Source organism: Sceloporus occidentalis, unplaced genomic scaffold, assembly GCF_023333645.1.
Source record: "Sceloporus occidentalis isolate IW3139 unplaced genomic scaffold, rSceOcc1.0.p SCAF_2, whole genome shotgun sequence".
In the NCBI taxonomy this organism is placed as follows: Eukaryota; Metazoa; Chordata; class Lepidosauria; order Squamata; family Phrynosomatidae; genus Sceloporus; species Sceloporus occidentalis.
The window spans coordinates 87879141-87896500 of record NW_028316982.1 but is presented as its reverse complement, the minus strand read 5'-3'; the positions used below and the strand labels follow the sequence as shown (position 1 = coordinate 87896500).

Below are 17360 nucleotides of genomic sequence, written 5' to 3'. Positions count from 1 at the left end.
GCTATGCTGGCTCAAGTTGTTGGAAACAGCTGTTCAACAACATCTGGAAGGCTGCATAATCTGTACCCCTGCCATATATTTTTCATCCAATAGAGGATCACACTGATTTGACAGGATTATGCTCTGAGTTCTGCTCTTTTTACTTAATGCTTTAGAAGTCTGGGCACTTTTGTTATTGTTATTACTGCTGCTGTTGCAATGATGCTGATGATCATGATTTTAAAATCTGTGACTTTTAAGGCAAAACCTAAATTCGTCTGGTGCTCTAACCAGCTGAGCTTTCTGGCCAACTTCAACTGCTTTCTCTATAGCATTTTTTTCCAGTCTCATGTTTGATTTATCCAGGTTGGCAAATAGTCTACAAACCCATTCATGTATGCTGTCTCTGAACTTATAAGTCTACAACTGAAGACACCATAGCATTATACTCTAAAATACTCCATGCCATATATGCTAAACAAAACACTGGTTTCTGAGCTCTGACTTCTTATTATCTGGGAGTCTACTCACAGCACAGCTACAATTTAAGCAGATGAGTACATCAACAGTTTTGATATTTTCTATATTCACCCCTACTCCCCAAATCCTAGGCAAGCATGATGCTGAGCCATCAGTTCTTTCCCCTTATCCTAATTTACCCCTTATATATCACATTCAAGATTTTATCTAGACGGGGGCTGGATGGCTTAGTGGATAAACCTCTGCCTTTTCACCTCTGGGATCAGGGTTCAAGTCAAACCCTGATGAAATGCATTTGATCGTCCTAATCTAGTTCTTAGTGGACAGTATTCCCATTATCTTTAAAAGGGTCAGAGCCAAGGCCATTGGAAAGAGTGCATTGTGCTATATCTTGTCTGTTGATTAATACATTTTCAGTGATGCCAGTTCCTTAACCTTCATGTGCACCCATTCACACACTTGCTTAGTAAAGCTTCATAAAAAGGCTTTTGCTGATTAGAAACTGCTCTCTTATCTCCTCTCTAACCAATTTTTTCTTGAGCTTGAAAGAGATGCTCGTGATGCTCGTGATTTTAACTAGATTTTAGGTAACTGCTTTAAAAATACTTCACTTCTATCAAGACAGATTTTTAAATCTATTTTGAAAAACTTTTGGCTTCTAAAAAAAGAATACAAAATTATTTTAAATTATTGTAGAATGGTACAATATACGAGAATCCAAGTTGTATAAACTGAAGTAATTTGCACCACACGGCAGAACATTTTTATTTTATATATGTTGTGAACAATAATTCCTAATTAAAGGCAACTAAAAGAGTTCCTTTGAAAGAAGCTAAATTGGTAACATATGTTCCAGCAAATATCTCTTTCTTGAAAGATGTTAAAATACATTTTAATGTGCTAAAAGATGCTACCACTGCATTAGGTACTACCAATCTTTTGTCTGTGATTAGTTGAAATCTTTAAAGAAATGCACAAAAGTTTGTTTTGAATTCAGCTTGCAACATATGTCCACACCTCAAGCTGCCACTGGGAATCATGAATTTCTTCAAAAGAAATCCTTGTTTTTCCTTATTCCCTTTCAACTCTGCCTTTGCAACTGCTCCTATGTGAACGTTTTATGCAGAGCATTCTGTAACCTCACAACAACCCAACCAAAAGGTCTAGGATAGGCTTCTGTCTCCTCATCTTTATGATTCCATCTTCTTCTGTGTTTATCCATAATATTTTCTCCCATGATCGTGAATCATATTCATAATTATGGCCAAATCTAGACAATAAAGGAATGTGAACCATACATGTTTCAAATAAATCAGAAGACAGAGCAGAAGCCAGCAAATGCAAACACAACTACTATTGAGAAAGATGGGCACTGATTAGAAGCTGAATCTCTCATATGATCACAAAGCAGTTCACTTAGTATTCCAGATATAGCTGCCAGCTGAAGCCAAAAAACCTGGAAGGTAGATTTCGTACCAACATCTGAAAACGAGCTTAGTCTTACTATTCCTATTGAGATAAGAAATGAGCCACGTTTTAAAACAAGGGAATGTAATGTACAGCACAAGCCAAGAATGCATTCTTTCAGATGGCCAGAGAGGATGAAATGGGTCACTCCCCACGTAGAGAAAGTACTAGATAGTAGAATAAAAATTATTTGCATTTACAATTTGGCAATTTGGACTGTGATTAAAATAGGTATAACATTAACACTAATATTAAAATTTTAAAGCTTTCCTATCACACATAATATTCCTTATCTGGCTTGAACTACAATGATTATTATTTTTTAAATAGAAAAAAAAATCCAGGCATGTCAGCATTATATATGTGAATAACATTACATCTGATTTGGCCTTCAGTAGCTTTGTCTACTATTAAGATTTTAAAAATACCGTATTTTCCGGCCTATAAGACGACTGGGCATATAAGACGACCCACAACTTTTCCAGTTAAAATATATAGAGTTTGGGATATACTTGCCGTATAAGACTACCCCTCCTCCAACGCACACCAAATAAAAATTAAAAAACATCAGATTTGATGTCAATATGGTAATTTTAATTCAAATGTTTATAACATGCAGGTACTTAGCAGGAAACCTTGTTGTATACAAAGCCTGCTTGGACTGGTCAGCTCTCCCTGCCTGCCCAGCCCTCCCTGTCTCCAAGACTATCAGAGCAGTAGCTGCTTTCATACAATCGCCGCATATGGCGGGGATGCGTCCGCGGCCGTTTTTGAGCTCCCCCCACCATATGCGACAACCACAAATTCTCCAGTCTGGCTCGGAAGTTTCAGCACCTGCCCTATAAGATGACACCCGGCGTATAAGACGACCCCCAACTTTTGAGAAGATTTTCCTGGGTTAAAAAGTAGTCTTATACGCCAGAAAATACAGTAATTTCTCCAGAAGGGCCATAAAATTGTATTCCTACTGTTACTAGATCCCCTCTTATCAGCTGAAAATTCAGCAACATATTCACTTGTGAGGGTGAAAATTGGTCCCTTGATGCAGTGGCCCACCCTAATTTAACTGCTATTTGTGCGCCCCACAACATAACTTGCTTAGGTGGCAAATAGCACTTTTATGAAACTGGAAATTATCTTCTGGGCATTTCTAGTTTTGTGAAAATGGACAGATCTTCCAGATATCCACCCCTGTATTACACATAAAGACTACAAAAATACAATCCTGCTCTTTTCTGGAAAGTGCATCCATTCCAGTTAACTCTTTGGAATGAAATCCATAAAGAAAACCTACTTCTGGTATTTCACTAGTTGGCATAACCAAGTGGTTTTCAATTTTTTGTTCTCCACATTTTTTGGGACATCGACTCTCAGAAGACACAGCCAGCATGACCAATGTTTAAAAATTCTAGAAGGTGAAGCCCCAAAGATCTGGAGGACCAGAGTTTGAGAAACACGGGTGTAACCCACAGCATGGATTCCTTTGAATCTTATAAAACTGTCCCTTACATTAAAATGGAGACATTTTAAACTTTTTGATCTTACCAGTATTACCGTTAGATGGATCCTAGAAACTTAGGGGCAAAACAGACTTGCAGCAAGCACTGGGTTCGAGGTGGCGTCTGAGAGCAGTGTTTAGACGCTGCACACTCTGACAATGTCCCCACGCTGCCAGGAAGCTGCATGGCTGACCGCATGTGCAGCAGCGTCACAGCGTTTTGGCTGTGCCACATTTACATGCACTGTTGAGATGCTGAAAAGTTGTGGCTACAAGAGCGCCCTTTTTCCGCCCCAAAAAGAAGTGGCATTTTGCTGCTTCTTTTTGGGCTGGAAAAGTGCTGGATTGGGGTCATGGCATGCGGTTGCTGCAGCTCCGATCTGGCACTCAAAGGGGCAGCATAGAGCTGCCCTTTTACAACTGTCTGTTTCGGCCCTTAGTAACAATTGAAAGTTAATTTTGCTTTGGTTCTCATCTAATGTATTAGCATACAAAAGCTATGCACACTATAGTGCTATTTGGAGATGCAATATCTTTTGGTAGCTAATTATGCTGTTTAATTTCAAAAATAATGGTCTTGTTGATTTTATTAGAGAGGTCTTTAATATTTTTCATTTTTCTTTCGTCTTATTGGCAATCTTCCTGTCTTGAGAAGGTCTCTAGAGGGCTGTAATATACAGAGCACCTCCCTCCAAGGCTGGCAAGAAAGGCCTGCCCTTGAAAAGGGAGACTGAACTTTTCCCAGTGGCTTTCCTCCTGATGCTGAAATTCTGACCTAGTGGGAGTTATGTTAAGGAGAAACAATGGCAGCTGTTGGCTCCCATGTAACAGGAGTGCTGAATCCACTCCAGGATTTAATATGGATTTTAAAAGAGCTTACCATGGTGCTGAACTCCACATCCAAAATGGGTTAAGCAAGTTGAATGGCTCCTTTAAACCTAACCAAAATCTGGCCAGGATTTATTCCTCTATTAACAAAGGAGCCACCAGCTGCCATTGTTCTGAAATTGGTTGCATCTACACTACAAAAATAATCCAGTTTGAAACCACTTCAGCTGCCATGGCTCAACGCTGTGGAATTCTGGGAACTGTAGCTTGTTGTGGCACCAGAACTCTCTATCAAAGGAGGCTAAATGTCCCACAGAACTGCAATTCCCAGAATTCCATAGCATTGAACCATGGCAGTCAAAGTAGCGTCAAATTGGATTATTTCTTCAGTGTGGATGCAGCCATTGTTTGCAATGGGAGGGAGGTCATTTTTCTTGATGGGAAAAAAAGCCTTGTGGAAGAGGAAGGACATAGAATCCTGGCACCATCCACACATCTGCCCTGCTAAGTAGAATTTGGAAAGCTTTCAGGTAGATTTGAGGGCCTGATATGGGATTAGTGATTTTCAAAACATTGCAATCCTCAATACACTTACTTGGAAATTATTTCCACGTAGATTTGTTCAGCAAGAGGTCCTCTTAGCTTCATAAAAAAGAATTAATGGAAAAAACTGAGCACCACCGCTTTTGGAGTGACTGCAATACATATTAGAATGAAGCCCAAAGAGAAAATGCAGCTCTGAACAAAAAATGCATCGTATTTCTGTTGAACTAATCATTTGCATCTATTTTAGATTTTTCACAGGTATTGCAACCATTTCCACATCTTTCTTGAGAATTTTTTTTCCAGATTACGATGTAAAAAAAGAGGAGATAACAGTGTAGGGACAATGATAAAGTAGCCTGTTGATAATAAATATTTGTCAGGTGTTGTCACATCTGCACAAATTCCACTGTTGCTGAAGACACACCACACTGATAAAAAAAGGTGGCTCTGAAGAAAATCAATGGATCTTGAGCTAAAGCAGTTGCTGTACACATAAGAAAACATCTCTATCCAACAGGCACACTGCTGTGAAAATTCCCAAGCCTTGCATCGGTACAGCTAAGGAAAATTTAATCTTCCCAAATACTCATCAGGGCACTCCATCCTGCAGACCTGACAGCCCCACTTATAATTAATTATACAATTTCGATGGGAATATCGACTAAACAAAGCTATAAATCATAGAAAAAGTCAATAGGCATGGACACATTCAATCATGTCCCGACCAATGATTACTACTCTTAAAATACAATAATTATTTTCAGGAGCCAGCTTGAATTAAATTTCTGTCAGACTGGTACAAGGCTGGTGGGTGATGAAGGATGCGATGGATTTTTTGGGTTGAATTTGGCCTAGGGACATTTATCCTTTCAGATAGGTAGTTTGTTTTTAGTGATCATGGTGCTGCGTGTTTAACTAGACCATGAAGATTAGATTATCTCCAATGGCTCATTATATCGTTTATCTTTTTCTTCCATTCATGATCTGGAAGATTTCTTGCTTCCTGGTGCGTGAATGAAATGGCAACAGATTTTGAAATATAATGTGCTAAAGTGGCTTGTCTGTATATGTGCCTTTGCAAGAAAAGATGTGAAAAGGTATGCAAGGAAAATTAACCCAAGTGATATTTGAAATGTCACTAGCATAGCAAGAGTTGCTAAAAAGAGTAAAGCTCTTTAACATTAAAAAAAGGTACAAAACTACTGCATAAATATAATTATAATTTTTCATGTTGCTTGAAAAGACAGCAGAAACCCACACATGCTACTACAAAATGAAGCTTTTTCTTGCTTTATTTATAAACATTTTTCTAGTGAGAGCACTATATTAAAAATATACGTGCTGAAGGATAGCTTTTACATAATTCCCATTAATCCTCCATTCCCTCTGTGTAGTGGGAATTATCCATATAAGCAGATAGCCAAAAATGATTCCTTTTTATTTACTCATACATTTAGTGAGAATATAAACTGTAGGCCTATGAGTCCCAAGATAGACATACTGCAGGACTGTGAACAGTCCTAAGACTGTGTACTTATACATGTCCTCTCATATAATAGAAAGGTTGCGTCAGCAAGTTCCCTATCTCCAAATATAGCTGTCAACTCCTCATAGGTAGAATAATCTCTTTCTGTTATGAGCTCTGTGGAAAGCAGCATTTTGAAACAAGTATGGGGGCTTCATCTCTCTCTCTCTCTCTCTCTCTCTCTGCCTATCATCCTTCACTGATTGTTGCAGATGTCTGAAGAGGAAGGACAAGAAGCCAAAGTGTAATAGCACCATGAAAGGAAAAACTCAACTTCTTGTCAAAGTCCACAGTTTTATCTAGGCTGGATATTGGTAGTCCTACAATTGAATCTGTACATTGTGATGCAAATAAAGAAGCATGTGGTGGTGAGGGATTTAAATAATTGCACCAGAAGTAATAAGTAAATCATTAGTCCCACAGCTGCATCTTTACTGGAGCAGACTAGAGCTGTTCTGTGGAACCTTTGGCTTTTGATGTGTTTTGGACTATAGCTCTCATAATCCTTTACCAGTGACAATGTTGAACGTGCTGAGGGGCACTGTAGACAGGCCAAGGCAACAGCATCTGGAAGTTGATAGATTCTCCATCTTTGGACTAGATGAAAAGAACTGGTCTGGCAAGGATGGATAATATCCCTTCTTTTCTTCACAGGCATATAAGTGCATAGGACATAAACCATCATACCTGAAATGGGTTTGCACATCTGTTTGATCACATATGCATACTTTGTACACGATCCAAGGGAGCTCTGGCCAAGTGCATCATCCTGCTATATGTACTCATGGGAAAAGAGATGACAGGGCTCAGGTCTGCCTGGATCCAGAAGTACTCCCTCTATTGCACTGAGGGAACCCATTATTAGATCCTTGGAAGTGTTCGGAAGACAACCTGTTCTCTCGATCCCTGTCCCTCATGGCTAGCGGCTCAGGGGGGACCGGTTGTAACCTTGTTGTTACACCGGATTATAAATACATCTTTGAGGGATGGGCAATTTCCATCCAGCTTAAAATTGGCCATTGTAAAACCGCTGTTAAAAAAGCCCTCCCTCGACCCCCTGATGCATAATAATTATCGGCCAGTATCGCTATTGCCATTTTTGGGGAAGGTGATCGAGAGGGCGGTTGCAATCCAACTTCAATCGATCTTGTATGAAACGGATTATCTGGACCCATTTCAAACTGGCTTTCGGGCGGGTTACGGGGTTGAAACGGCCATGGTCGCCTTGGTCGATGATCTCCGTCTGGGCATCGACAGGGGAAGCGTGTCCCTGTTGGTGCTCTTGGACATCTCAGCGGCTTTCGATACCATAGACCATGGTATCCTTCTGGAGCGCTTGGAAGAGGTGGGGATCGGGGGCACTGCGTTCCAGTGGTTCCGATCCTACCTCTCCGGGAGGTTCCAGATGGTGCAGCTGGGAGACGTGTGCTCCGACAAGAGGGCCCTCACATCTGGGGTCCCTCAAGGAGCCATTCTGTCTCCCATGCTTTTTAACATTTACCTGAAACCGCTGGGAGAGATCATCCGGAGACATGGGGCGCGGGGTTATCAGTACGCTGATGACACCCAAATAGTTTTCTCTATGTCTCTGACTGATGCAGTGACCGAGGATGGCGTCTCTCCTCTCGTGGCCTGTCTGGAGTCGGTAATGGGTTGGATGAGGAAAAACCGACTCAGTCTGAATCCAGAGAAAACGGAGGTGCTCGTGATAGGTTCTCCTGGCCCAGGGAAGGCGGTGGTTCCACCTGTCCTGAACGGGATCACGCTTCCTGTGAAGGACACTGCACGCAGTCTGGGGGTGCTCCTTGACTCATCGCTCCACCTTACATCTCAGGTGGATGCGACAGTCAGGAGCACCTGTTATCAGCTTCGGCTGATTCGCCAGCTGCGTCCCTACCTGGACCAGGGAGACCTTGAAACGGTAGTACATGCCCTGGTAACCTCTAGATTGGATTTCTGCAATGCGCTCTACATGGGGCAACCCTTGTACCAAACCCGGAAGCTACAATTGGTGCAGAATATGGCAGCCAGGCTGGTTACTGGCATACCCAGAGCCAGCCATATAACACCTGTGCTTAAAAGTCTGCACTGGTTGCCTATATGCTTCCGGGCGCAATACAAGGTGTTGGTCATTACCTATAAAGCCCTAAATGGATTGGGCCCAGGATACCTCAAGGACCGCCTCTCTCCATACAATCCGCCCCGCACACTCAGAACATCTGGGCAGCAGCTATTGAGGGTCCCGGGGGCAAGGTTAGCCTCCACCTCAAGGAGGACCTTTTCCATCTCGGCCCCAACCCTCTGGAACATGCTGCCCATAGAGCTCCGCTCGGCCACCTCCCTGGCCCAGTTTAAGAAGGAGCTCAAAACCTTCTTATTTTTAACAGCATTCCCGGACGCTGGTCCTGGTTAGCTTCCTCCTCTGGCAGCAGAAATTGGTTTTAATGTAATTTTAATGTCTATTGTTGTTATTCTCACTGTTTTTATTGTATTGTATTGGTATATGCTGTACACCGCCCTGATCATGGGAAGGGCGGTATAAAAATAAAATTATTATTATTATTATTATTATTATTATTATTATTATTATTATTATTATTTCTCTTTTCTTACTTTTAACTTGGAAGGCCAAAGCTGTAGTTATCCAAATGCTGAAAGATACTTACTTTTCAACAGTTCCAGGGTACAATAATGACAAATCCTGAAACTTGAGACCAATGAAGTCTTGTATGCATCTTCCAGGATGCAGCGGTTATTCATGCTTAATAGGTGAAGAACCTTGGATACCATCAGAATAAGAAGGCAAGAATGACACATGCCTCACTGTAAGTAAAAATGAAATGGATACCCTACTGCTAAGGTGCATCTGTACTGCAGAAAGAATGCAGTTTGACTTTATTTAACTGTCATAGCTCAATGCTATGGAACTATGACATTTGTAGTTTGTTGTGGCACCAGAATTATCTAACAGAGAAGGCTAAATATCCCTCAAAACTACAAATCCTAGGATTCCATAGGATTGATCCATTGCAGTTAAAGTGGTGTCAAACTGTATTATCTCTGTAGTGTACACTGGGTTTTAGCTTCCAGACTCTATAAAGGAGATTATCACACCAAAAGACATAGAAGTAAGAATGAGAATTGTATGCACGTGATAACAGGTGTCCCTGTTCATACTGAGAAAACATGCAATAAACATCTCAGCCAAGATTCTAAAAATTAGTTTGCATAGTAGTTCCCTTTGTTCATCAAGATTTACTGCTTCAAACATCAATACTATTGAGGTTTGCGGCTAACAATAAGCATTGCTAATTTGCACTAGCTGAAGCGAGAAGTCACAAATACCACAAGACAGATTTGCAGTTATATTTGTTAGGTATCACGATTACTTGTGCTGTGATTTTTGATAATGCAGGTTCTGATTCTACTGCACTGCAGTTTAATGGGAAAATTAATCCAAATAAATAATTAATATTTGAGGAATGTAGCAAACTGAAAAGTAGTTTTAGTTGTTAAAAAAGCTGCTGCTAACTCAAGATAAAATTATATTTCACCCATGTTTATACCCAGTGAATAGCTGATCCAACAATATAATAAGTTTAACAAGCAGTCACAGCAATTATGGACATACAGGCCCAAATCCTATTAGTAGTTCCCTCCTAGACTCACTGCAACAGTTGTTGAATGGTGAATCAACTTATACAAATTCCATTGATTTAATGTGTCTATTCTAGCAGAGAGTAGCAATTGAATTCAGGTCACTGTCTCTTTTCTTTACTACTCTTAACATAGCTTTCTCTTCTCAGGATGCCTGCCTAGGGTCAGTAATGGGCTGGATGAGGGAAAACAAACTCAAACTAAATCCAGAGAAAATGGAGGTACTCATGATAGGTACTCCAAGTCCAGGGATGGAGATTTGTCATCCAGTCCTGGACGGGGGGGGGGGGGTGTCACACTTCCCTAAAGGACAAAGTTTGCAGTTTGGGAGTACTCCTGGACTCATCTGTGCAGTTATCATCTCAAGCAGATGCAATGGCCAGGAGTGCTTGGTACCAGCTTCGGCTGATATGCCAACTGCATCCCTACCTGGACCAAAAGGACCTTGAAACAGTGGTACACGCTCTGCTCATCTCTTGCTTAGACTTCTGCAATGCGCTCTACATGGAGCTACCTTTGTACCAAGTTTGGAAGCTTCAATTAGTCCAAAACACAGCAGCCAGATTGGTCACTGAAACATCCAGGTCAGACCATATAAAACCTGCCTTAAAATCTCTGCACTGCTGCCAATCAGCTTCCGGGCACAATACAACGTGTTGGTTATCCCCTTTAAAGCCTTACATGGCTTGGGCCTGAGTTACTTGAGGGAACGCCTCTCCCTACATAATCCACCCCACACTCTCAGAATAACTAGGAAGAATTTATCAGATTATTCAAAGGTCAGATTAACAACTACTCCCCAAACAGCCTACACAGCCATGGCCCCCATGTTATAGAATAACCTGCCAGAAGAGATCCATCTCATCACCATCTTAGATGCCTCCAAGAAGGCACTAAAGACGGATCTCTTCCGGTGGGCACATCCACCTGACCTTCTATAAAGAACTGAAGAAAATTCCACTTCTGGACGTAATAGCATATTTAATTGATATTTAATTGATATTTTGCTGTTGTTGTGATGCAATTTTTAGATAACTTGATGTTTTTATGATATGTATTTTAGATAAGATTGCCATTGTATGGAGATTTTCTGGTTGTAATCCCGCTTCGATCCATTGGGAGAAGCAGGAAAATACAAATAAAATTTATTATTATTATTATTATTATTATTATTATTATTTTACAGGGGGTAAAACGGTGAATATCAAACATGAGACTTTTGATCCTGTATATATGAACAACAGAGCTACATACTGTTATGGATTTGTTGCATTATTTTTTTTCCTTTGATCTGAAGCTTTGCTAACCTTGAGAACAGCCCAGTTCATGCTGACATACTATACCTGCTTATGTGGAAGTAATTCCCACTGAACAATGTTATATATGTCTATTCAGAAATAAATTACATTGAATTCAATGGGAATTACTCCCACGTCTCTGTGTGCAGGATTCCAAGCTTTTAAGTCCCACTGATTTCAACAGGAATGAATGACACATGTGCCTAATTTACACTTTCAGATCACTGATATTTAAGTGATTAACTTTGGTTGGACCAGGTCCCTTTTCTAGACTATCTCTACATTATCATTAGAAAAATTACAATGATAACACTTACAAACAATAGACAATGGGATAAATTGGTCAGTCTTAAAGAGTAAGGGAAAGACAAGTCATATGCTTTTCACTCAGAGAGTCAATGATACTGAAAGAACTTAATCTTGAGACAATGTTCATTTCTTAAGGAAGAGAAGAGACCCATATTTTCTGTATGTCAAACTTTTAATCTATATAGCTCCTTATAAAAAAAGAAGTCCCATATTGAAATATTATATGTAAAACATTCCTAATATTTTACATGGGGATGGGGTTCATGTTTAGAAGGCCACTGGAGTGAAAAGTACAGTATAAACAGATATAATAGATAAAATAGCTGAGAAGAACAAAAGGTCAATTTTTGGTAAGATTCGATATGAATGCTGATTATCTGTGTGATCATTCTATAAGCATCTTTATGGTGCACAGAAAAGGCCCTCTCCAAGAATTAAAGAATCAACATACTCTAGCTTCTACACTCAAGTACATGCATAGTTTATATACAAAACTATGCTTTCATGTATCTATGTGTGCACATGGTTTTATAGATGACTCAGGATCAAATGCCAATCTAGATAGTTTAAAAGAATATTTTAAAACATATATCATAAAACAATTAAACCATCAAACAGCTATGCCACAGATAAAATTGAGGCAATAGTTAAAACCATCGAATAATAAATGTATTCAACAAGAAACTACTGCAAATAATCAGATCTTTAAGAACCATTCTAACAACTCCAAGGAGAGAGGAAAAACAGAAATCCAATTACTTGGTCACGCAAGCTGCATTTTACATCAGCGGAAGCTTTGAAATGAACTTTATAAGTAGCCCCATATATAGTCCATTATAACAGCCCCATCTGGGTGTAACTAAGGTTTGATCATCATGGTCAGGTCTGCTTTCTCCAGACAGGACCATAGGTGGCTAATAAAAGGCACTATTTGACAACCAATGACATTTGTGCCTTCATAGAGAGTAAGTACCAAACCCTAGAGAAAGCCAAGACTGTAAACTGTATCTTTCAAGAGGAGTGCCACTCTATCATATTTTAGGTTGTAAATGTCAATCCAGATCCACACGTTTTTTACTTTACTTTTGTCTCAATTAAGCTTCAGCGTGCTTGACATCATGCAATACAAAATGGCCTCTAGATACCTATTCAGGATTTCTGTAGTCTCCCAAGGAATTATAAATTGAAATGAGTGGTGGTGATGCATGGTATCAGCACTGATATCCTAAGCACTGGCTGAACGTAGATGTGTAAAGGCATGGGGGATGTAATGGAACCATTAAGCATTCCAGATGCCAGTGACCAGAGGCCAGAAGAGAGATATCCCAACATCGTCTTCTAGACTTGTACTTACTGAAAAGACTGAAGCTACCATAGCATCATGCACCTCAATCCTATTCCAGCTACATGGTTCAGGAAGACATGTTTGATAACAGAGAAAAGCCTAGAAAAAGCCACAGCATTGCATTTCCCCATTTGTTCCTATGTGTATGCTATCAGCACAACTGAGGCTGTTTTGTTTCTTAAAAGAGACTGAAAACCTTTTATCAAATCTCATAAGAAAGAGAGTGCAAAACATCCTTTTAAAGTATTCTGTAATGGCCAAGAAAGGATAATTTAGGGAACAAACACATAATTTTAGAAGTGTAAACCCATCAAACTTGATAAGATGTTTATATATTTTCTACGTAGGTGTCTGTATATCAAAAGAAAACAAATTCTGAGTCATCCATAATTCACTAAATTCAGAAAGTCTTAACTGGGAAAAACAGTCAGTACAACACTGGGAAGAAGTGATACAATTTGTTTAACATTGGTTTGTTTCTTTCTGAAGTACATTTTATGTTATTGTAATGTGAAGTATCTTGGTCATCCCTTTGTAGCCAAAAGACAAGTTAAAACATACAAACAAAAACAAGCCACTCTAAAGTTTTCATCTTAAGCATAAAGACAATACTAACATTTTTTAGTGTTATCTTTTGGAGCATCAAGTCTACAGAACAGAGCGTCTGGGAAAAAAAACAATGTTCAAGCTGAAAACTTACCGCAGTGCCATTGTTATCTCTAAAAACGTCTTGGTTAAAATAGTCAAAGAGTTTCTTTTCTAATTGTAGCATAACCTGGGGAGGGGGAAAAGAGGAAACAGGGCTTGAAAAATACACAGATATTGTAAGAAAGCCTTTCCAAATTGTATTTTTAAATTTCCATTTTCTTCTTCTTTAAGTCAGGGTACTTTATAAGTGTGTGTGTGTGTGTGTGTGTGTGTGTGTGTGTGTGTGTGTTTTCCCTTTGACATGACTGTCTAGACATATCCAACTGTAGGGAGCAGTGCTCATCTCCATTACTGAGGGAGCCAGGATTGTCAGTGGCCTGTATGATGAAATGCCAAGGCGCACAGAACACTGTTACCTTTCCATCGAAGTGGTACTTATTTATCTACTTGCACTTTTACATATTTTCGAACTGCTTGGTTGGCAGAAGCTGGGACTAGTGACAGGATTTCACTCCATTACGCGGTGCTTGGGTCTTGAACTGCTGACCTGGCGATCGTCAGAGTCAGCATCTTAAACACTAAGCCACTGTGCCCCCCCACCAAATATATTTTCATAGCCTTAAGAATAAATCTTAACAGTGAAGATCAATGTCTTTTAGGCTGTTTAGTGCCACTTATCACACTATGCTTCTGCTTAATAAAATACACGTTCATGTTTAGGGAAACAAGCAAGCCAGCTCTCTATATAGACGCTCAGAAAATATCAACTTCTTTCACTACACATGATAGTCTGAAATTGGTTGCAGTAGTGAGTCAACATACAATGGAATAAAATGTTGTGTGTCTTCAAGTAGTTTCTGATGTGCGGTGATCCTACGGTGATCCTACGGTGAACCTATCATGGGGTTTCCTTAAAATTTGCTCAGAGGGGGTTTGTCTTTGCCTTCCTCTGAGGCTGAGAGAGTATGACTTGCTCAAGGCTACCCAATGAGTTTACATAGCTTAGCAGGGATTCAAACCCTGGTCTTCAGAGTCATAGCAAAACACTCAAACCACTACATCACATTGGCTCTTCAATGCCACAACCATATTGATGGTCCCTATTAAAGCAGACCTACTGAATCAGTGGATTTTATGTTACTGACTCACCATTCAACAGTTAAGTCAATGGACATACTCTAATTGGGACTACCAATCAGATTCAGGTATGAGGGTTTTACTGAATGTGTTGTATGAAAGAACATTCAAATACAGTATGTGAATTTTCACCTAGAGGTCTGACGTACTATAGCCTAGATATATGCTTATCATTTCAACAGCAACTGGGCCTTGGAAGCTAAACTGAAAGTGGGGGCCTCCTACTAGGAAGGGAGCCAGCACCTGAGAGAAACAGCTGGAAATGGTAGTGCCTATCCCTGCACTTTTGCCTGATGTGATTTGCTTAGAGAGGAATTTCTGGACCAATTTAAAGGAGACCAAAGCCACCAGGAAGGAATCTAATTGTCATGCAGAATTTCAGGAGTGTAAAAGGCCTCCTTCTTGACACCTCTTCATGTTATCTCTTCTCTAAAATTTGGATAAAATTCTAACTCAGATGCCCTCTCTTCAACAGTTTGGACTTGCTGCAGAAAATATGTTTCCTTTCCCACCCCTTTTCTATTCACCATCACCAACTTACAGCTATCTTCAGGAAGAGAAAATGCAAACTGTATTGTGAATGTTCATCTCCTAGATCTTAGTCTTTTCCATCCTTAAGAGGACTTAGTGAAGTCAGATACAATGCACAGACACCACCAATTAATCAATGAGCATGGCTCATGACAAAATTTAACTTATGGGTCCATCATTTCTTTCTCATTACTAATTTGCTCAGTGTTTTTCAGGAGTGCAAAAAAAGGGTGGCGAAAGACAAAAGAAGCACTGAAACAGACAGAAGGGTTCCATACTTATTGTCTTATGAGATCTCTTCTCAGCTGAAGGAGAATAGCAGGGCAGAAGGATGCACTCTCTTGTGGAAAACTTCCATGTGAGGTATTCTGCTATGGTTCCCTTGATTTTATGAAACTCTAATTCACACCTTAGTCTCTCAATGTTGTCCCAAACTTGTGAGTGCTCCCCTACTTTTTTCAGTGCAGGCCATTCCACATGACCTAAAGGACAGCTATGTGGAAATGCACAGACCTCTTAAGATTTTTTTGTTGTTGTTTCAAGAGATATCTGTACCAGAGAATAACAGTGATTCGGGAAAGTTCATTTATAATGTCAGTGTGAATGTGGATCTTCACTGTTTACTGAATTCATTAAGTGTATATTTTGGATAAGATGGCTTCCAAGTACTATTTCTCTAGTATCAACAAGTGTTTTGTGCTTTAGAATCCAAAAGGTCAACAACGGTGATCTACAGGGGAAGGCTTTCTCTTGGTTCCCACCACCATCCTAAGCTTGCTTAGTGAGGAGACGAGAGGGCTTTCTCAGTGGCTGCTCCCATACTATGGAACTCTTTTCCATGGCAGGCTAGACTGGGCCCCTCCCTGGTCTCCTTTCATCAGCAGGCAAAAGCACGCTTTTAATATCTGATGGTGTCAGGGTGGTTTTTATATGGGATGTATGCTCAGTTTTTTTTTAACTTTTGTATGCTTTATAACATTGTAATTTTATACTGTTTTTAGCTAGATTATTTTAATTGTTTTTACATTTTTATCGTAAAGTTTTGGAAATGATTTTATCTGTGAGTTGCCTTGGGTCCCTGTTTCTGGGAGAAAAGAAGCCTAGAAATAAATAAATAAATAAAATTCAGTGAGAAGTTGCATTTGGTTACATACCTTCCGGTCATTATCTGATTCTCGGAATATTAGTTTGACTACTTCGTTAGTGTCAGCAGCCCGAATTGTCTGCATTGTAGCCTTTGTACAAAGTGTCTGTTAAAGGGAAATATGTAGGGGATGAGGGGGGAGATGGAGGCAGGAGAAAGAGAGGAAAAAAGAATAAAAATTAGTTAAAATAACAGGTTAGAGAGAGAAAAATTCTACCTCTTTGATAAAATACTAATTGGACAAAATAATAAAGTAAAGCACAACACTGCAGATATTATAGTTTGGCTCATTTAAAAAACCACAGAGCAATTTTCCATGGCTCTCTTTACTCTCGCCCATAAGTGGGCAGTAGTTGAGAAAAGTCAACAAAATTTGCTTAGATTTTTAAAAAAATTGATAAGAAAAAGAAAGTCTTGTTCCTACAATTCCATTCATCTACTTTTATTATTTTCTTAAATAAAGAAAACATTTAAATCTTTAACATTATTACTGTTATTTTCTTCAGATACAAGTGATTTTTCCACTGTTTTGTTTTGATTCTTAAAAAGTAAGCAGAAAGGCAAGCATATTCACAATCTTGTTTGTTCTTTTAGCAGAATATCTAAAGGGAAAATGGACACCTCTCCTATAGCACAGCCTCAACAATTTAAAAGAGGTTACAGGTGCTGGATCTCCCCCACATACAAAATACATGAACTCTTGGTCAAGATGCTATACTGAAAATGTAAAAAGAGGACATGAGAACCGCTGACGTCTTCTTTGATGTTATACTGTGTTCACGCAAGTGGAAGCTCTCTCAGACTTCCCTCCTCCAGTTATTGGGGACTGTGACATTGGGGAAAAATTTTTTTTGGGGGGACTACAGCTCCCAAATTACCCCCTCCAGTATGGCCAGTGGTAGACTGTCTTGGAAATTCTGGAACACACACACACACACACCTCTATCTATATTTAGCATTTCCAAGCT

The 17360-nt window shown here is 39.6% G+C and overlaps 1 protein-coding gene across 4 annotated transcripts in view; it reads right to left on the bottom strand.

Annotated features, from left to right (window-relative positions):
* The window catches only part of INPP5A (inositol polyphosphate-5-phosphatase A), a 312516-nt gene that overhangs the window by 47446 nt on the left and 247710 nt on the right, over positions 1 to 17360 (bottom strand). For all 4 annotated transcript variants that reach the window (XM_089510215.1, XM_089510216.1, XM_089510217.1 and 1 more), the window contains exons 10-11: positions 16403 to 16498; positions 13633 to 13707 (exon numbers count right to left, since the gene is read on the bottom strand). In XM_089510215.1, the coding sequence (XP_089366341.1) occupies positions 13633 to 13707; positions 16403 to 16498 (171 nt within the window). The remainder of the gene's footprint in view (positions 1 to 13632; positions 13708 to 16402; positions 16499 to 17360) is intronic.